Source organism: Calonectris borealis, chromosome W (assembly GCF_964195595.1).
Source record: "Calonectris borealis chromosome W, bCalBor7.hap1.2, whole genome shotgun sequence".
Taxonomy (NCBI): Eukaryota; Metazoa; Chordata; class Aves; order Procellariiformes; family Procellariidae; genus Calonectris; species Calonectris borealis.
Window position 1 is genome coordinate 53,948,484 of NC_134351.1, and position 22,148 is coordinate 53,970,631.

At 38.4% G+C, this 22,148-nt stretch overlaps 1 protein-coding gene across 4 annotated transcripts in view; it reads left to right on the plus strand.

The window, feature by feature from the left end:
* Positions 1-22,148, plus strand: part of LOC142075115 (chromodomain-helicase-DNA-binding protein 1-like) — a 71,252-nt gene that overhangs the window by 25,341 nt on the left and 23,763 nt on the right. For all 4 annotated transcript variants that reach the window (XM_075136139.1, XM_075136136.1, XM_075136138.1 and 1 more), the window contains 16 exons: positions 1,400-1,607; positions 3,703-3,804; positions 5,140-5,207; positions 7,471-7,614; positions 7,914-8,167; positions 13,484-13,709; positions 14,657-14,757; positions 15,018-15,196; positions 15,681-15,808; positions 15,891-16,107; positions 16,719-16,808; positions 17,682-17,872; positions 18,967-19,155; positions 19,326-19,488; positions 21,192-21,344; positions 21,633-21,704. In XM_075136139.1, coding sequence (XP_074992240.1) covers positions 1,400-1,607; positions 3,703-3,804; positions 5,140-5,207; positions 7,471-7,614; positions 7,914-8,167; positions 13,484-13,709; positions 14,657-14,757; positions 15,018-15,196; positions 15,681-15,808; positions 15,891-16,107; positions 16,719-16,808; positions 17,682-17,872; positions 18,967-19,155; positions 19,326-19,488; positions 21,192-21,344; positions 21,633-21,704 — 2,485 coding nt within the window. The remainder of the gene's footprint in view (positions 1-1,399; positions 1,608-3,702; positions 3,805-5,139; positions 5,208-7,470; positions 7,615-7,913; positions 8,168-13,483; positions 13,710-14,656; positions 14,758-15,017; positions 15,197-15,680; positions 15,809-15,890; positions 16,108-16,718; positions 16,809-17,681; positions 17,873-18,966; positions 19,156-19,325; positions 19,489-21,191; positions 21,345-21,632; positions 21,705-22,148) is intronic.

A 22,148-nucleotide genomic window follows, 5' to 3' on the forward strand; every position in this document is an offset into this window, starting at 1 on the left:
TAGTTTATATACTGAGCGTGACGTCATATGGTATAGAATACCCCATTGGCCAGCTGGGTCAACCGCCCCGGCTATGCTCCCCCCCACAGTTTCCCCTGCACTTGGCAGAGCATGGGAGGCGGAAAAGTCCCCGGTGCAGGCACCACCCAGCAACAACCAAAGCATCAATGGGCCATCAACGCTCCTCTCATACCAAACCCAAAACACAGCGCGCACACACACACACACACCCCCCTCCCCCCGAGCTACTGGGAAGAAAGTTAACTCTGTCCCAGCTGGAACCAGGACAATCAGCTTTTGGGTTTTTATTGTTTTGGATTTTGGTATTATCTTTACTGGGGGTTTGTTTCTTTTTAAATGCTTGCAACCCAAGTGTACATAATTTAAAATTTTTTTGCTTGTGTGGTGTTGTAATTCCAATGCTTTCCCTCATGGTATCTCTAAAGTATGGTAGTATTTAACCTAATGAGGAATTTGATTAAAGTTTTAACTCTTTCCTTTGTAAAATTGTTTTAGTAAACCAAATGTTTCTATGTTTTTGAATAGTCATGAAATAAATGTTTAACTTTAAATATTAGTCTATTTAAATATGTTAAATCTAGTGTGAAATGAATGTACAGGTGGAATAATCCAGTGGCTCAAGAATATTCTACGGTCACTGATTATATGACTTGTGCCAAGTCATAATCAGTGACAAATTCAGAGTTTTTCTGTGTGGGGAATTTTACTGTTGTTATTTTAACAGTATAAAATGGTCTGCATGGATTTATATTATGTGTGACAACACACTTCTGTTTTTCCAGTTACTTTTATAAACGCTTTATTTAATCAAGTGTTTGGTAGTATTTTGTATATAGTTGGTCCAAATAACAACATGAAATGTAGTTTGCAAGTACTTCCTTAAAGATACTTTTTTTCCCTATTGTTTTTATGTAAAAAGTAAAACTAGGGAAACAAAATGGAGTTTATATTTGCTTTGAAGAAATGCATGCTCAAAAAAAAAACGGGTGGGAGGGGACACTGCTGATCTGAAAAGACTTAAAATAATTGTGTGTGTGTGTATATAGACAAAAATATGTGGGGTTTGATAGAGCTAAGTAAGGGTTTGGGTGGGTGAGAAATACCCTTGTTTGACTCCTACATTAATGATTAATGTTCTCCCTTCTTTCTTGTCTCTCTTTTTTTTCTTTCTTTTAAGGTTTAGTGAAAAGTATCTGATTAAACTCTGAATTTTCATTCCTGATTTATTTAATCCAGTGCTTTCATTTGTATGCTATCCATGTGTCTGGGCTAACCTAACGATTGATTTATAGGTGAACTTAAAGTCTTTTTAATGTGAATTTTTTTTAATCCTGTTTAATTAGCAATTGTGTAATATCCTGTTAACTTGTAATTGCAGCCAATCAGATGATGATTCTGGGTCAGCATCAGCTTCTGGATCTGGTTCAAGCTCTGGAAGCAGTAGTGATGGAAGTAGCAGTCAATCAGGTAGCAGTGACTCTGAGTCTGGTTCAGAGTCAGGCAGTCAATCAGAATCAGAGTCTGACACATCTAGAGAGAAGAAACAAGTTCAAGCTAAACCACCACCAAAAGCTGATGGATCTGAGGTAAAACAAAACATAAATTAACCCTTTGTGGGGGGGAAAACCACTCTGTGCAGAGTAGTTACAAGAGCAGTTTTAATTTAAACAAACAAAAACCCCATAATTTTTACTTAGAATTTTAACTTGATTGGGTTAGTGAATGCATATGCTTAGCTCTCATAACAAACATTGGGCTCTTAAATTCTCATCTCTGTAAATACCTACAGTTAGATACTTACCTAAATTTTATCACGCAGAAGCACCTATTAACTTATTGCATATTTTTGAAGACAAAGCCACACATAATGTTGTTATTTCTAAAATTTTTTTAAGTTGTCTCTCTAATGCTTAGTTTCTTCATATCAATAAATGATTGTACAACAATTTCATGCTTAGATACGGCTTGTCTTCTGTATGGGGAAAAAGTCTGCCAAATTTAGAAAAAAAAGTGGTGTTTAGAAATCTCTTAAATGCAATGGATGAAGTTACCTGAACTCTCCTGTTTCTCTGTGTAATATGGCCTTAATTTGGATGCTATATGATATATATGAAAGGTAATAAAATATTTCCTACCGTAAGATTCAAAGACTGTTAAGGATTCTTTTTTTGTGGTTTTTTTGGTGGTTGTTCATGTTCGTGCTTTTGATACTGTCTCTCACACAGCTAGACAAGTCCATAATACGATGGGTGAGTAATTGGCTGATGGGTTGGGCTCAAAGAGTTAATAGTAAATGGGGTTACATAAGGCTGGTGACCAATGGGGTCCCCCAGGGCTCAATTTTAGGGCCAGTGCTCTTTAATGTTTCTATAAATGATCTGGACACAGGAATCAAATGTACATTAAGTAAGTTTGCCGACGATACTAAACTAGGAGGAGCTGTGGACTCCCTCGAGGGTAGAGAGGCCTTACAGAGAGATCTGGATAGACTAGAGAGCTGGGCAATCACCAACCGTATGAAATTTAACAAGAGCAACTGCCCGATTCTGTACCTGGGACGGGGTAATCTTGGCTATACGTACAAATTGGGGGACGAGAGGCTGGAGAGCAGCCCCGCGGAAAGAGATCTGGGGGTTTGGGTTGATGGCGAGTTGAATATGAGTCAGCAGTGTGCCCTGGCAGCCAAAAGGGCCAACCGTGTCCTGGGGTGCATCAAGCACAGCATAGCTAGCCGGTCGAGGGAGGTGATTGTCCCACTCTGCACTGCACTGGTGCGGCCCCACCTCGAGTCCTGTGTGCAGTTTTGGGCGCCTCAATATAAGAAGGACATCAAACTATTGGAGTGTGTCCAGCAGAGGGCGACCAAGATGGTGAGAGGTCTCGAGGGCAAGACTTATGAGGAGCGACTGAGGTCACTTGGCTTGTTCAGCTTGGAGAAGAGAAGGCTGAGGGGTGACCTCATCGCAGTCTACAACTTCCTCAAGGGGGGCAGTGGAGGGGGAGGTGCTGATCTCCTCTCTCTGGTGGCCAGCGATAGGACACGTGGAAATGGAATGAAGCTGCGTCAGGGGAAGTGCAGACTGGACATTAGGAAAAGGTTCTTCACTGAGAGAGTGGTCGGTCACTGGAACAGGCTCCCCAGGGAAGTGGTCACGGCTCCAAGCCTGTCAGAGTTCAAGGAGCATCTGGACGACGCTCTTAGTCATATGGTTTAGTTTTAGGTAGTCCTGCGAGGAGCAGGGAGTTGGACTCGATGATCCTTATGGGTCCCTTCCAACTTGAGATATTCTATGATTCTATGTACTTCGGTATTCTCATATGAAGCAAAAATATATTGGCTAAGTGGCCTGAAAGGACTTATCTAGATCAGTTTTTAAAAATTTACTTTAAAAAAAAAAAGCTATCTTAATAATACAGAGGCCTGCACAACTATTGTTATACTTACTGTAGAAATTGTGCCGGCAATTCTCATATAACATTCCTTTCTGCAGAAGTCTCACTACTTTAAAATGCTATCCCATATTATTAATGTGTGCGGTATTTTATAGTGAGTTTTTTATTATTAATAAAATTGAGATCCATCTTAATAGTGATGCTGCTCATCTTAAGAAAAGTAAGTATGTGGTAAACTTAAAAGTTTCAATAGGTTTAAATGACTCTTGTATCTGAATTCCAATTCAGTTTTGGAAGTCCAGTCCAAGTATACTTGCTATGCAGAGATCAGCAGTGCTCAAGAAGCAACAACAGCAGAAGGCAGCCTCATCAGACAGTGGTTCAGAAGAGGTGAATAATATATAAGTTAGTAAATAAAATGTAAACATGCATGTCTCATTACCCCATATGTTAGAATAAAATTATGTAGAGCCAAGTTCTGTTCTCTTAAGTGTGTGTGTTTAAAAAGTCTGATTTTAGTCTATAAAAGTAATGTTCAAATAACTGACGTTTATAAGGAAACATAGAGAGGAAAAAATATTTAGTTGCATGTTTTCAGGTGAGTTGTCCCAAAAGGATAGCAGTTTAGATTGATATTTTAGCTAGATATTCTGTGATGTATGGACAAAATTTTCAAGTCATGTAGTATTAACTTTCATTGTATTTCTGCCTTCTGAGTTCCATAAAGACAGTTAAAAATACTAAAAGACTTTTCCACTATTGTTTCTATATAAAGGTAGCTGCTGCAGTTTTCAAAAACACTATATGGAGTAGAAAGCTAGATTTTTGCAACTCTTGTAACAGTTATAAAAGAATTCTTGTATTTTGAGAACCAATTTTAGAGATTTTTAAAACCTAAACCATAGGCTAAACAAAAGTTGACTTTGTGCAGTAGGAATATCTTTTAAGGACACTAGTGACTGTGAATTAGAATTTATTTAAAAGCAGACTTTCGTATTTCCTTCATTATTAAAAAAAAAAAAGTGAGCATTGTGATCACAAGTCTTTAATCATTACTCTGGGCGTCTTTTTTTTTTAGTCAGATTTAGCTGCTCATCATTAAAACTAAACAAAGGAGTTAATCATATATAGTTAAAATATTAATTTATAGCTGTTGCTAAGTACTCTTTTCCTGAAGACTCTTTCAGGATAAAAATGATCTAAATTTTAATTTCTATGAGATTGGTTTTAGGAAAATAATTTTAAGAGGGTTCATAGATTTATTTATTATTTTTTGTTTAGGAGTGGAGAGAGAAGAAACATACATCCTATTCTCAAAATTTTCTTAGTGGTGGTTAAATGTGAGAGGATATGAAAGGTGAGAGAGCTCTCAAAGGGCAGGAGACTTTATTAGGCTTTTGATAGAACCTTCATCTTGATTTATTAACTTGCAGCAGTCTAAACTATGACTATATGTAGGCACAATGATTATATTTTAAGACAGGTTTTTTGTAGTGTTTTCTAGAGTTCTGCTGATGTGGTATATTCATAGATGGAGAAATACAAAATCAATAGCAATCCTGATCTTATTCAATATCAGTGGGTACACTGAGGGGGATGAAGAGGATAAGACATTAAGAATATGATTTCAGTTTGAAAGTGGGAGCTGAATTATCTTTTTAATACTAAAAATACTTCACTCTCTTTGTGGTAATGAATCGTATATATTCTTTTCTTCATCTGCAGGATTCATCGAGCAGTGAAGATTCTGCAGATGACTCTTCCAGTGAAACCAAGAAGAAAAAACATAGAGAGTAAGATGTTTTTCATAAATAATATAATTTTTTGTTATGGTGACATAATGCTTATAATTACCCAGGCTTCACTTCTCTGCATTTGAAATACATAATCTTGTGCTTCTCAATTTTGATTAACGTTTTGGAATATTTTAAAATAAATACTCTCAAAGGAACATATATATCACTATTCATTTCTGAGTAAAAGAGACTATTACCTACAGTGTTATTGAAAAACATTCATCAGCACTTTTTATTTTTAAAGTAGTCTTATTTGCAGCATATTTTTGAGCTGAAGGTCCTCCCTGAAAATTATTGAAGAAATGAGAAACTACGTAAGTAGGTTGTCTCAGATAAAATTTAAGTTGGAATCCCGTCGTTCATGCCAAATTTTTAAACACTTTAGAGGCAAAAACCCCCCAAACTATTACAGGTTTGACAGTAATAAACTGTCTTGGCTAGTCAATAAAGCTAAGTTGAAATTGAGCTGGTTTTAAGCAGTAGATCAAAAAGTTTGTGAAAAAGGTTATACCTTCTCACTGGTAGTGACCGGGGGCAGGGTGTGGGTGTGGGTGTGGGTGGGTGTGTTGTTTGTGTTTTGTTTGGGGTTTTGTGGTTTTTGTGGGTTTTTTTTTGTTTAGGTTTTTTGGCTTTGTTTTTTTTTTATGAACGGTGTATAGAAATTGAATCGTTCTCTCATTCCTCTTCTCCAGTTAACTGAATCATCTCAATATTCAGGGTTGCCAATATAATATCTTCAAGAAATGGTATTGGGGGGGAGGGGGAAGGGGAGGCAAAAAAGCTTGCTATGCAAAATAGTACTTCTCTAGTGATGAATTGTTATTAACAGTCTTCTGTTACTTAAGAATGTGATTACACCTAATAACATACTCTGTTACAGGAAAGATTTAAGTTTAGAAACTAGTAACCAAATAACCTCATATATTCTGTGCTTCAATTTTGATTTATACCTATTTTGAACAAGTATGTTTGCAGTTGTTATCTGACATGCAGATCAGATTTCTCTATATATAACTTAGTACAGGATCCAAGCCCTAGAGTATGGTGTTTTATATGTTGTCTATATCTCCAAATAAATACAGGTTGTGGATTTGCATAGGGTGGGGGAGTTGGTTGGTTTGGGGTGGGGTTTTTTTGTTTTTATTTGTTTGGGTGTTTTTTAATTTACTGCTTGCAGAAAAAAAATCTTTTAAGGAGACAGATGATTCTATAGTATTTCCAAGACACACAGATGTATTGACCACAATGAGAACGTAACTTCTAGGACCAATGTATATTTAAGTGAAAGAAGTGTCAAAGCACTGATTCTTAAGCTTCCTGATCTGAAATTTAATTAAAAGGTCTTTGAGTAATATTCCACCTTTGAAGGCCATTAATACTGTTTGAGCATCTTGGTCAAAGACCCCTAAACCTGATAATAGATGGTAGTATAAAGATTTAGCAACCTTTCAAGAATGCATGCCAGACTTTTCTTCCCGCCCCCCAAGCTATTAAGATTAAATTTCTCTGTACAAACAGAGTCTGAGGTAAGATACTGTTGATCAGTGGGTACATCTTTCCTGTTGCAAAGTAGATCTCAGCTAAGCAGGAGCACAGAGATACTGCCACTGGGAGTCGCAAGTGGCTTACTCATAGTATCTTGCATGGGTGTGAAGCACTGATTTGGAAGCTCAGTGGGGGCTTTTGGGAGCTGATGCCTCTCAGATTACCATGGTTCAAGTCTTTCCTGTGTGTTTCTCAAATCTGATTCTGCATTATTTTTGGTTCCTGTGCTGAAGTTGCTAATTATTCACATGAGGCACAGGGAACATAGCTATTAGAGAATTTTGGATTCTGCAAAATATAATGTTATGGGGTTTTATGGCTTGAGCATAGGTAAGTTCCAGTAAATATGTATCTTTCCAGCTAAAGTCTTGTTAAGGACTTCGGGTTTATTGATGTCAAATTAACTCAATTATTAAAGCTGTAATTTATACAGAAATCCAGATTTTTTTGTTTGATTTGGTTTTTACATCTACCTCTTGATAACAGAAAACTTAATTCAACTCCCTTTGAAGCCATTGGGCATTTTTACCTGTTATTCATTCATGATAAGTTTCTGTCCTTCCAGCTGAAATGACTATTATAACATTTTTATTTCTGTGAAGAATGTTGAAATTAAAGCAGCAAACCTGTGGTGAATACCTGATTTAAAAACAAAACAAACAAAAAACCCCCAAAAACTAATGTGAGTTACTGTTTTGTCTCTCAATATGTACAGTGAAGACTGGCAAATGTCAGGGTCAGTATCAGGAACTGGTTCTGATTCTGAATCAGAGGAAGATAGAGAGAAAAGCAGTTGTGAAGATAGTGAATCTGACTATGAGCCAAAAAACAAGGTCAAAAGCCGGAAACCTCCAAGCAGGTAAGAAGTCTTGCATTTTAGATACTCTGGTACTATTTCTAATTAGTAATCAAGTATTATACTACTATACAGGCAAATGAAAACATTAATATTTATTACAGAACTTGAAGACTTTTTTTAAGCTACAAAAGATGTTATCATACCAGTGGTTTCTGTTGAATACCTCTTTCCTGTCTGCTCCAACTGAAAGTGGTGTAACTGAGCAGTCATGAAATATATGTATTCAGAAACAAATACAGAAGGCTTGTAGTTGTCGGTGTTGAAACCCCACGGTTGTGTTGTATCTTATTGTCTTCAAGAACTGAGCCAAAAAGCAGCAAAAAGATTGCAGGACAGAAAAAGAGGCAGCTTGATTCATCAGATGATGATGACTATGACAAGAGAGGATCTCGTCGCCAGGCAACAGTCAATGTTAGTTACAAAGAAGCTGAAGAAACCAAGACAGATTCTGATGACTTGTTGGAAGTTTGTGGAGAAGATGTCCCACAGCCTGAAGAAGATGAATTTGAAACTATAGAGAAGTTTATGGATAGTCGAATTGGCCGAAAAGGAGGTATTTTTTTATCGGTGTTCTTAAGATGCTGCAGTGCATTGTGGTGCAATGTAAACAGCAATTGTTCTCAGCTGTAGGTAACCCACGATGTTTGTAAAGAATAAGTTTAAAAATACCAGAAAGTAATCTTATTTTGTTTTTCATACTCATAAGGATGTTTTACTTTATAAGGCTTACAAAAGAAACATAGAAGAACTTAAGTAACTAACTAATGCAAAAAGAAAAAATGAAGTGGAATATAGCTCCATATTGCATAAATGTATACCATACTGTTACACCACTATTTGTACAGTTTATTGATACCGGATAGGTATAAACTGTATACAGGGGGGTGGAGAAAAAGTGGACTGAATAGGACAGCTAACCAGTAGCCCGAATGCTGAAGGATGATGTTGGGAAGGCTGAACCATTGAGACTGTGATTTCAGTTATTCCTGTACAAATAGTCCCAATACAATGCAATGGATGGTGGAATTTAAAATTTCAGTGGTATGCTTGCATGTGCACTCATAAAAGTAATTTTATGAATGATGGTAGGGGTGTCATATTTCCAGCAGCTGATGGGATGCAGTGTCCTGCTTATGTGTTTTGTGGTGAGTGGGGTTTTTTTTGTTTTTGTTTGTTTGTTTGTTTGTTTTTTGCCTGCAAATTAGGGTTCTGATTATAGAAAACTTGGGCCTACTCACACTTCAGAACTGCCTTTCTCTGTTAGTTATACATGATCTCTAGAGTTTCTGACCTATCTCGGAGCTTGCACTCTCTTTCCTCTCAACTTTCTTTTCCCATACTGTCCTAAATTCCAGTGTATTCTTACTCTAGCCCCTTACTCCAATGCACAGTGTCACCGCTGTGTTTAAAAGCCTTTTGGACTAGGCTGCTTATATTCTGCATGCCCAGATGTTGTTACTGCTTGTGCTGTCCTTTGCTATTGCCATGCTCTGTTTCTATATCTGTCCCTTGCATCTGGTTGGGTCCACTTCCTTATTTGGCTCTCCTCACAGAAATGAGCCTGTTTCCTGCTGCTAGTGTGCTTCAGCTGTAATACTGACTGTATTTAATTAAAAATTACCTCACATAAGATTCCAAAGACGGAGGGGGGAAGTAGTAAAACGAGTTTAGGAAGAAATAGTTCAAGAGCAGCCCATCCCAACGAGCAGGAAGTCAGGCAAAAATGCCAGTAGGCCTGCATGGATAAACAAGGAGCTCCTGGCAAAACTCAAAAACGAGGTATACGGAAGGCAGAAGCAGGGACTGGTAGGTAACCTGGGAGGAATACAGAGACACTCTCCAAGCATGCAGAGACGCAGTTAGGAAAGCCAAAGCCCACTTGGAATTGAATCTGGTGAGGGTTGTCAAAGGCAACAAGAAGGGCCTCTATAAGTATATAGGTGACAAAAGGAAGACTAGGGAAAATGTGGGCATGCTGCTGAATGGGGCGGGGTCCTGGTAACACAGGACATGGAAAAGGCTGAGGTACTGAATGCCTTCTTCACCTCAGTCTTTACTAGCAAGACCGGCCTTCAGGAATCCCTGACCCCAGAGACCAGGGGAAAGTCTAGAGCAAGGAGGACGTACCCTTGGTGGAAGAGGATCAGGTCAGGCATACTTAGGCAAACTGAACATACGTAAGTCCATAGGCCCTGATAGGATGCACCCACGAGTGCTGAGGGAGCTGGCAGATGTCATTGCGAGGCCACTTTTTGATTGATCATGGCAACTGGTAGAGGTGCCTGTGGACTGGAGGAAAGCAAATGTCATAGAATCATAGAGTAGTTTGGGTTGGAAGGGACCTTTAAAGGTCATCTAGTCCAACCCCCCTGCCATGGGCAGGGACATCTTCAACTAGATCAGGTTGCTCAGAGCCCTGTCCAACCTGACCTTGAATGTTTCCAGGGATGGGGCATCTACCACCTCTCTGGGCAACCTGTGCCAGTGTTTCACCATCCTCATCGTAAAAAATTTCTTCCTTATATCTAGTCTGAATCTACCCTCCTTTAGTTTAAAACCATTCCCCCTTGTCCTGTCACAACAGGCCCTGCTAAAAAGTCTGTCCCCATCTTTCTTAGAAGCCCCCTTTAAGGACTGAAAGGTCGCAATAAGGTCTCCCCAGAGCCTTCTCTTCTCCAGGCTGAACAACCCCAACTTTCTCAGCCTTTCTTCATAGGAGAGGTGTTCCATCCCCCTGATCATTTTTGTGGCCCTCCTCTGGACCCGCTCCAACAGGTCCATGTCTTTCTTGTGCTGAGGGCTCCAGAGCTGGACGCAGTACTGCAGGTGGGGTCTCACCAGAGCAGAGCAGAGGGGCAGAATCACCTCCCTCGACCTGCTGGCCATGCTTCTTTTGATGCAGCCCAGGATACGGTTGGCCTTCTGGGCTGCAAGCACACATTGCCGGCTCATGTCCAGCTTTTCATCCACCAGTATATCCCCAAGTCCTTCTCGGCAGGGCTGCTCTCCATCCCTTCATCCCCCAGCCTGTATTGATACCAGGGGTTGCCCCGACCCAGGTGCAGGACCTTGCATTTGGCCTTGTTGAACCTCATGAGGTTCACACGGGCCCACTTCTCCAGCTTGTCCAGGTCCCTCTGGATGGCATCCAGTCCCTCAGGCGTGTCAACCGCACCACTCAGCTTGGTGTCGTCTGCAAACTTGCTGAGGGTGCACTCGACCCCACTGTCTGTGTCATTGATGAAGATATTAAACAGGACTGGTCCCAATACGGACCCCTGAGGGACACCACTCGTCACCGATCTCCATGTGGACATTGAGCTGTTGACCACTACCCTCTGGATGCAACCATCCAACCAATTCCTCATCTACCGGACAGTCCACCCATCAAATCCATACCTCTCCAGTTTAGAGAGAAGGAGGTTGTGGGGGACCGTGTCAAAGGCCTTACAGAGGTCCAGATAGACGACATCGGTAGCCCTTCCCATGTCCACTGATGTAGTCACTCCATCATAGAAGGCCACTAGGTTGGTCAGGCAGGACTTGCCCTTGGTGAAGCCATGCTGGCTGTCTCGAATCCCCTCCCTGTCCTCCATGTGCCTTAGCATAGCTTCCGGGAGGATCTGTTCCATGATCTTCCCAGGCACAGAGGTGAGGCTGACAGGTCAGTAGTTCCCAGGGTCCTCCTTTCTACCCTTTTTAAAAATGGGTGCAATGTTTCCCCTTTTCCAGTCACCGGGGACTTCACCTGACTGCCATGACTTTTCAAATATCATGGAGAGTGGCTTGGCAACTACATCAGCCAGTTCCCTCAGGACTCTGGGATGCATCCCATCAGGCCCCATAAACTTATGTATGTTCGGGTTCCTCAGGTGGTCACGAACCTGATCTTCTCTTGCAGTGGGAGGGACTTTGCTCCCCCAGTCCCTGCCTTGAGGTCCATCCACTCTCAAGGTGTGGGAAGAGAGGTTGCCAGTGAAGACTGAGGCAAAACAGTTGTTGAGTACCTCAGCCTTCTCCTCGTCTGTTGTTACCAGTTTGCATGTCACTCCTATCTGCGAGAAGGAGGACCCAGGGATCTACAGGCTGGTCAGCCTCACCTCGATCCCTGGGAAGGTGATGGAGCAGCTAATCCTGGAAACCATTTCCAGGCACATGAAAGACAAAAAGGTCATCAGGAGTAGTCAGCATGGCTTCACCAAGGGGAAGTCATGCTTGACCAACTTGATAACCTTCTGCGATAAAGTGACTGTCTTGGTAGATGAGGGGAGAGCAGTGGATTTAGTCTAACTGGACTTAAGGAAGGCCTTTGACACTCTCCCGTAAGATCCTCATGGACAAGCTGTTGATGTGTGGGCTGGACGAGCAGACAGTGAGGTGGGTTGAAAACTGGCTGAATGGCTGGGCCCAGAGAGTGGTGATCAGTAGCACGAAGTCTAGCTGGAGGCCAGTAACTAGCAGCATACCCCAGGGGTTGATACTGGGTCCAGTCCTGTTCAACGTCTTCATTAATGATCTGGATGATGTGGCAGAGCATACCCTCAGCAAGTCTGCAGATGACACCAAATTAGGAGGAGTGACTGGTACGCCAGAGGGTGGTGCTGCCATCCAGAGGGACCTGGAAAGGCTGGAGAAATGGGCTGACAAGAACCTCATAAAGTTCATCAAGGGGAAGTGCCAAGCCCTGCACCTGGGGAGGAATAAGCCCAGGCACCAATATATGCTGGGGGGCTGCCCAGCTGGAAAACAGCTTTGCAGAAGAGGCCCTGGGGGTCCTGGTGGACACCAAGTTGAATGTGAGCCAGCAATGTGCCCTTGCTGCAAAGAAGGCTAATGGTATCCTGGGCTGCATTAGGCAAAGTATTGCCAGCAAGGTCGAGGGAGGTGATCCTTCCCCTCTACTCAGTGCTGGTGAGGCCGCATCTGGAGTATTGTGTCCAGTATTGGGCTCCCCAGTGCAAGAGACTGATGGCACTACTGGAGAGAGTCCAACGAAGGGCCACGAAGATGATGAAGGGACTGGAGCATCTCTCCTATGAGGAAAAGCTGAGAGAGCTGGGACAGAGAAGAGAAGGCTCAGGGGGATCTCATTAATGTATATAAATACCTGAAGGGAGGGTGCAAAGAGGACAGAGCCAGCCTCTTTTCAGTGGCGCCCAGTGACAGGATGAGAGGCTACGGGCACAAACTGAAACACGGGAGGTTCCATCTGAACATCAAGAAAGACTTTTTTTCACTGTGAGGGTGACTGAGCACTGGAACAAGTTGCCCAGAGAGCTTGTGGAGTCTCTCTCCTTGGAGATATTCAAAAGCCATCTGGACACGGTCCTGGGCAACTGGCTCTAGGTGACCTTGTTTGAGCATGGGGGTTGGACCAGATGATTTGCAGAGTTCCCTTCCAACCTCAACTATTCTTCGATTCTGTGAATTGTATTTATAGCATCCATGGTAATAATTGAATAGTAGGCTATTCAAGTCTAAGGCTGATTAAGCAAAATATGAAATATCTGTTATATTCTCAGAGATGAGAAGGATATAGCAAAGATGACAGCAAGCAGTTAGTGGAGCATTCTCTGGGGATCACTAGAAAAACTAGGAATGCTAAGAAAATTCTCGTGAGATACTATAGGTTAGATGCAGAGTTTTTTGGTTGCTTTTTTGAATCTCGTTGGTATACTTGTGCGTGTGTTAATATAGCTACATCATAATTCTTCAAGTAAGAGAAGTGACATAAGAGTTGTAGATATAATTAGTCAAGTTACATGCTCATATAAGAGTATCACAAATTGCTTTCTGCAGTATGTTTTTTACTGGTTAATTTATGGCAGTGCATGCTTAATCAAGCCTTATGGTGTGGTTTCTTTATCAGCCACTGGTGCTGCAACTACCATCTATGCAGTTGAGGCAGATGGTGACCCAAATACTGGGTTTGAAAAGTCAAAGGAGCTAGGAGAAGTACAGTATCTTATTAAATGGAAAGGCTGGTCACACATCCATAATACTTGGGAAACTGAGGAAACACTGAAGCAACAAAATGTTAAAGGAATGAAGAAACTGGACAACTATAAGAAAAAGGATCAGGAAACAAAACGCTGGTGAGTATTTTTATAACTACTTCCACATTGCATATTTTTTGTAACAATATAGATGCTTTATTGTGTTTCTGAGAGTTCTATTGCCTCTTTGTGAAGGCATAGTTTCAAGTGCCTATACAACAGGAAGACAAAAGCTTTAAAGTTGAAGCTTCCCTAATACCTTATGATCCTGTAAGATTCTGAGCATACCAACTTTACTTGAGCAAGTGAGAATACTCACACATCTTGTAAAATCAGGCCTTTAAGGAAGCAGCTTTTGCACCTAGATTTTAATGTGTCTGTTATAAATGAAGTTTTAACAAGATGGGTCGTGGGTTTTTTGTTTTTGTTTTAAATCTTACCTTTTACTAATTTTGTCATTGATTGATTGTATTTTGATCAGAGTTCTTCAGGAATTACTGTAGAGATTAAAAAAAAATCAGAAATGGCTAAAGCACTCGAAGCATTACGGCATTTAGTTTTCTTGGCTCAAACTTCTGTTAAAGCCTCAGAACCAAGAAGTGAAAAAAATCCTTACGTTTTAGTGCTATGTTTTGGTATTCCATTTTATTAGTATGTTTAATATAATCTATGAATAGCGGTGGGATTTTTAGTGACTCCTACTCATAAGATAGATTCTTATAGTGAGCCATCAGTGCTGTTCTGTGAAAATACCATGTGAAGTACACTACTCAGTGTTGAGAACAGATATTGTAAATGATCTGCGTGACTAGTACAAGCTGTAGCTGATAGTAATGTCTCTTGATAAGCTTTTTCAGTCATCAGTGATGAGGTACCTAGGCCATATGCAACACTTATAGCAGGAATTTCAGAGTTGTAGCTTCTTCAAAGCAGCTCTCTAAGCAGCATTCCTATGGTGCCTACGTTCAGAGCTTTAAAATTGCCAGTTTTTCTTAGTTTTAGAACTACACAATGTAATAAGTGCTGCAAATAAATTCCCATTTCAGGCTGAAAAATGCTTCTCCAGAAGACGTGGAATATTATAACTGCCAGCAGGAACTTACAGATGATCTACATAAACAGTATCAAATAGTGGAAAGGATAATTGGTATGTGACAAACTTCCAGATGGAAAAGAGTGTTGAGAATATTACAAGTTTATTGCTTGCATGTTGAATTTATAGTTAAGAAATTTAGGTTATTAATATCCCTAACAACTTAAGGCAAAACAAAATCTCTGATGAAGAGAAAAGTTGTCATACTGTCTTTGCTGTGAAACTAGTTCATGTTGTCTTATCACCTAAAATGAGTGCTTTCTTAAAATACAGAAGGAAAATATTGATCTGGTATCTCTGATGCATTTCTGCAGCTCATTCAAATCAGAAATCAGCAGCTGGTTATCCAGATTACTATTGCAAATGGCAGGGTCTGCCTTACTCAGAATGTAGCTGGGAAGACGGTGCTCTCATTGCCAAAAAATTTCAGGCGTGTATTGATGAGTATTTTAGCAGAAATCAATCCAAGACCACTCCATTTAAGGACTGCAAGGTGAGTGTGTAATTTCAATGGATTTATACAGTTGCGATAATAAAAAAAAAAGTTGATGTATTTTACACATCCAGAAATAAGATGCATATTATAAAATATTTTTTGAATGTTGTCCAGAACAGTAATAATGATAGCTATATTTATATATGTAGCAAGTATCACTATTAAAAATAGCCTTTTGTAGATATTTGTTCCCTACTTATTTTATTGCCATTCAAAGATGGAATTGTTTAGTACTTTAATTTGTTTTAAAAGTAACCTTTGTGAATGAGTTCATGTCACTTCTGTTGTGGAATTTAGATCAGCAGTCAAACTAATTTTAGCTTGCAAATGGGTTGATATTGTTATATGGCCTAGTTGTCTGTGGTGAATAAAGACTAGACTTGGTGACCAAACAGATTCCTACTGCTACTTTGTTTCTATAAGAAGACATTTTGGTAACTTCACTTAGTAGTAGGACTGATGCTCAATTTGCTTTTGACAGATCCTAAAACAGAGGCCGAGGTTTGTTGCACTAAAGAAGCAACCATCTTATATTGGAGGACATGAGAGTTTAGAGTTAAGAGATTATCAGTTAAATGGACTGAACTGGCTTGCTCACTCGTGGTGCAAGTAAGTATAGTCTTAAATTAGTCTTGCTGTTTTTAATTTGAAAGCATTTATAAATTTGTTTGTTTGTTTGTTTGTTTTTTAGAGGGAATAGTTGTATTCTTGCAGATGAAATGGGTCTGGGTAAAACAATACAAACAATTTCTTTTCTGAACTACCTGTTTCATGAACATCAACTGTATGGGCCTTTCTTGCTAGTCGTGCCACTTTCTACCTTGACATCTTGGCAAAGAGAGATTCAAACTTGGGCTCCTCAGATGAATGCTGTGGTTTACTTAGGAGATATAACTAGCAGAAATATGGTGAGTATTTCTTTGTATCATTGAAAAAGATTAGTGGTAAACAAGACTCACTTCATGTTCCTGTCTTATGCTAATCTCCAATATTTTGAATAGGAATGAGCAAATACTTATTTGAAACATTGTATGTGTTTAAAATGCAAATTAAAAGCATAAATTTTGATCCAATATAAATGTATGTGAAAGATTTCATTCCTGCTTAATAATAAAAAGGATTAAAAATGCAACCTTGCATTTGAAAATAAATTGTCTTTTGTCATGTGATTATTTAGATGCATAAAATAAATATTTAAACCAGACAGACATAATCTTAATTTGTTTTCTGAAAGGAGGAATGTAAGTAACCTTATCCATTAAAGTTTAAAAACAAACAAACAAAACATCCCAAAAAACCCCACAAAAAAAACCAAAAACCACACACACAAAAAAATCCATAAAAAAAAACCCAAACAAAAAACAACAAACACCCCCCCACCACCACTTTTTAATAACTTTAAAAAAAAAATCAGATTCTTGTATGTCACTTAACATCTATATTGCTGTAGTACCTGAAGTCATCCCGATCAATAAGACCATTTTTCTCTAGCTTATAGTTCACTTGATTCTTCTTGTAGATAAGAACTCATGAATGGATGCATCCACAGACCAAGCGATTAAAATTTAATATACTTCTAACAACTTATGAAATTTTGCTGAAGGATAAGGTAATCACACTTACTTCTTCAGGGAGATAAAATCATTTGTAGAATGTAAAACTCCTTTAGAGTTGGCACATATTTGGGTTCTGGGCCATTAAATGGATGGGGAGTATGACAGCTTTACTCTTGGAAGTATGACAGTGAAGTTTTCTTTAAGCACTTTCAGATTTTATGTATGTGTGGTGAGGCTTTCTGCCCCCTCCCTCCCCCCCCCTCCCTCCCCCCCCCCATCAAGTGGGTAGAACTACTTTTTCTTCAGTTTGCTTGAGCTTCGCATTACTGTAGTAATTTCTTTGCATCTCAAAATCTCTACTTTCCTGTAGACAATCATCCAGGAACTGAAAAAACAAACCAACCCCTAGCCCCAAACACCTGTGATTTACAACTCTCAAATCCCATGTTTTATCTTTGTATTTGTGTGTGCAGTATTATGTATATATATATTACTATTCTCTTCATGATGGTAGCACATAGAGTTATTGTTAATCCTAACAGCATATGAAAACTTTAATTAAAAAAGTTCTGCTTGTTGGCTTTCTATTTCATTTGTTTGTACATGCTGGAAAGAAGAGAGTCAATAGTGGATTTTTTTTTTTTTTTTTTTGGTCAATTGAAAATTTATAGATCAGCTTTTTGCCTTCCTCCTTCACCCCCCCCAGTATAAACTTGGTTTATATTTTCCTTTTAAACTTGGGATGCCTACATAGCCTTTTGTTGAATCCAGCAAACATAAAAACCATAATTAATACTAAAAACATATAGGTGTTCATTTATTATTAAAATGAGTGATGGTGTATATATAACCTCATGTAAAATGTCAGAAATTGCATAATATATTAACTTGTATAATGTCTCCCCCCCCCCCCCAATTTCTTTAAGTCATTCCTTGGTGGTCTGAATTGGGTATTTATAGGAGTTGATGAAGCTCATCGGTTAAAAAATGATGATTCCCTTCTGTACAAGACTTTAATAGACTTTAAGTCTAATCATCGTCTTCTTATTACTGGAACCCCTCTGCAAAACTCCCTCAAAGAGCTTTGGTCTTTGCTGCACTTCATCATGCCAGAAAAGTAAGGAACGTGATTTTTTTTTTTTTTTTTGTGGTCAAGTTTCTTACGGCGGAATATTGTGGTGATTGGAGAATCAATAGAGATAAAGAATTGCATTGTGAAATAGTTTAAATATTTTATATAAAATAGATGCACATATTTTTCATGCTGCTCTTGATAAATTGTTTTGGTAGCAGTTGTCACTTTTTCTGTTTTAGCAGTCCACAAAAAAGATGGATTGATATATGGCTCAGAACCCTGAAAAGACACTTCATCTTAATCTAAAAGGAAAATCACATGGATTTACTCTAGGGAAATAGAATGGGGCTGAAGATGTCATCTTTTCTGTGTTAGTACCATGAATGAAAACAAGATTGTATCACAGTGCCCGATATCCAGTAGTTCAGTCAGGCAGCCAATTTGCCCTTATGGTTTGTATAGTATAGGTTTACTGTATTGACGTTATTCTATACTGACCTCTCTTTATATCTGGGATAAATAAGAGCACCTGTTCCTTTCAGATATCTTGTAAATACAAGGGACTGTAGCTCCAATTAGTTTTGGAGCTATGTGTTGCATTGACTTCTTCAGAACCTTACAAGCAAAGCCACTAAGGTTGTTGTCTGGCACCTATTCTTCATTTGATTAGAATGAAGTCCATTCTCTTAGTCTGTTAGCACATACCAGAGGATAATCACATTTCAGCTAGTCCATACAAGCTGCAAAAATTGTGGTCTGTTCTCTTGCACTTCCTCCAGCTATACAACTATTTTTTCATGCCGCTCTTGAGAAATATAATGGAATTTCTGCAACCTTCTACCTGGGTTTCCATGCAGAAAAGTAAAATGTTGGGTTTTCACTGGAGAAATTAAAATTCAGTAGTTTGTTTTGAATTTTCATTATGCAAAAGTGTTTGGAAATTTCCATACTCCTATTTGCAGACAAAATATTTGGAATTTCTTGTGAGATGCAAATTCAGAAACTTATTAAATAAAACAGAGGGGAGTGGGGAAGAAGTCCATATGTCTTTGTGCGCATGTGGTATATTTATGGTCTTTGTGTGTCTGTGTTCATGGTATGTCACTATTTTACCTGTATTCTTTCTTATGTTGAAGGTTTTCTTCCTGGGAAGATTTTGAAGAGGAGCATGGCAAAGGGAGGGAGTTTGGTTATGCAAGTCTTCACAAAGAACTTGAACCATTTCTACTCAGAAGAGTTAAAAAAGATGTAGAAAAGTCTTTACCTGCTAAGGTTGAACAAATTTTGAGGATGGAAATGAGTGCATTGCAGAAGCAATATTACAAGTAAGTAATGACACTTTTTAATTCCTGCTATTTTAATGATATGTCTATACGAAAATTACTGAAGTGTAATAGTTCTCATAATGCAATTTGAACTGATATTTGAGAGCTTACATCCTTCATATTTCCACAAATGATTAGAAATTACTTCCATTGCACGTTCTATATCATAGGTGGATTTTAACCAGGAATTATAAAGCCCTGAGTAAAGGTTCAAAAGGCAGTACCTCAGGCTTTTTGAACATCATGATGGAACTCAAGAAGTGTTGTAACCATTGCTACCTCATTAAACCACCGGATGATAATGAATTCTATAATAAACAGGAGGCCTTACAGGTAATACCTTTTTTTTTTTTTTTTAAAAAGTGTTTTTACATCTCTAATATGCACGCAGTAATTTTATAGTGTTCTGGCAATTTATTAGTTCTTATTAAAGTATATTAAGAAAGAACAAGTTCTCTATTAAATGTGCATCCTGGGTTTTACAGGTAAGTGAATTGATTTTTTTGTTTGTTTCTTAACTAGAACTGAATAATAGAGAGATCAATACTAAATAAAATATCCCTGGCTTGATTTATGATCAAAATAAAAAGGAAATAGTTTGAAATAGTCTATGTATTTTCAGACTAAATAAACTTAAGACCTATTTTAAACCCAGATTAAAATAAAACAGTTAAATATACAGGTAAATTGAAGATAAATGCAAATGCATGTGACTGGCAGTGGTATACCAACAATCCATGTGATAGCAGAAAGTAATCTGCAGAATCTCTTTAAGCTTTTTTGTAATCAAACACTGTTCTCTGCATGCCTTCAAACAACCAAAGTGAAAGGAAATAAAAGTAATAAACATCCAAAGCTTAGTCTGGTTTTGTTGTTGTTATAAATGAAAGCAATTATAGCATCACTACCAAAGATAGTCTGTGATTGTGTTGTGGGTTTATAGTTTGGTTTTTTTGTAAAGGTTAACTAATCTTTGTACAAAAACTGTTGAGAACCACAGCAACAAATAAAAGGACTGTTATAATTGATGCAGTTTATAACATAAATGTTTCTAAAGATCAGGGTTTTTTTTCTGTAAGCTTTGAAGTTCGTAATTTAAATACTTTCCCAAAACTACTAGATTGAAATCACAAGCTGTCACTGCACAAGCTATTTTATATTATGAAGTGCTTATCAAAGCTAAAGGATGTTTCATTTGCAACTTGGCACACTCTAACTACTTAAATTTATAATTAAACTCATCAGAACTGTTCAGCCATTATTGCTAATAATTGCATACTTGTAACAATTATTTCCTTGGCTCATCTGAATAAGCTTTGTTAGCTCTAATTATGAATGATACATCCTTCTCATTTCTGGCATAAAGAATAAAAGCACCTAACTCCAAATTTTTTTATTCCCCAAAATTCTATCCTGAGCCTCTTCAGCTAAAGAGGCCTAACGTTTTCAACATTAAATTTGGTATGCACCTGAGTTTCTGTTCTACTTGTTCCCACTGGAGCTGAGAAGGCTTAACACTGTAACCTAGCTAAAGCCTGTTGACCTCTACAAACAAGATTCCTCTCACTTTTATCTTGCCTGAGAAACTTGACTGATTAGGCATTGTTTAAAAATACTTAGAGGATCAAGTAGCAATGCTTATTTTGGTTCAAAAGACAGAAAGTGAGAAGCAAGTAGTACTGAGGTAGTCAGGTAGTCTCGTTGTTATTGTTTATTTGGTAGACAAGAACTTGAGTTTACACTATAACTGCTCCAACTCATAACACAGTATATTTACTTAATATTTTAATGAAATGTTAAGATGCTGTTTTACGAGCCAGAGCTGAGAAATGCATTTATTTGAAAAACATGCTAGTCAGTACTTCTGTTGATTTCAGTTAGAGTACTTAATGCTTTTATAATAAGTTTTTACAAGATCAGGACTGACTAAATACTTATTAAACTTTCATGTTCAGTTAATGAATGTCTAACCAGCTGCAATCTATATTAGTGTTGAGGTGAACTTATTTTGCAATACACGTTTTCTTGTCTTGTAGCATTTAATACGTAGCAGTGGGAAATTAATCCTTCTTGACAAGCTACTGATTCGTCTACGAGAACGTGGCAACAGAGTACTGATTTTCTCTCAGATGGTGAGGATGCTAGACATCCTAGCAGAGTATTTGAAGTATCGTCAGTTTCCCTTTCAGGTAAGAATTTTGCTGGTAGTAGCCAAGAAGCCTTGATCTTTACTACTTTATCTTAAGAAAAGTGTCCTTTTTGTAGAAAGATTTATGAAAGTTTAATTTTCTGTACAGGAAAAGACTGGCAATTACTATATGCTAAATAGTATTTTGAAATGAAACTGATGAATTAGAAAGATGAAGTGTTACGTTACTCTTATTCCCCCCCCAATTGTTTTGCAATTGAGAATTCAAGTTGCTCCGATTAGAATATAGTAGGAGTTCCTTTTTGACTGTATTATTCAATCTCTTTAGAGACTTGATGGATCAATAAAAGGGGAATTGAGGAAACAAGCCCTGGATCATTTTAATGCAGAAGGATCAGAGGTACGGTATTAGCGGGTGGTTGTTTTTTTAATCTACTCAGCTTTTTTTTTTTTCCCCTAAGAAATATAACAAATATTACACAAAAATTGAAGATAGAATAAAGTGAGGGATGTATTATGTTGAAATTCTGTTGTTATTGCCTAGACTATAAGGTTTACAACTATTAACAAACAAAAAAACCGCCACAAATCCACAATGTCCTGGTTTTGGCTGGGATAGGGTTAAATTTCTTCCTAGTGCTGTGTTTTGGATTTAGTATGAGGAGAATGTTGATAACACACTGATGTTTTCAGTTGTTGCTAAGTGCCCTCCTAGTCCAAGGACAGCTCCCGTGCCTACTGACTGAGCTAGGTACACAAGATGGGAGGGAACATAATCAGGACAGCCAGCCCAGCTGGCTAATGGGGTATTCCATACCATGTGACGTCATGCTCAGTATATGAA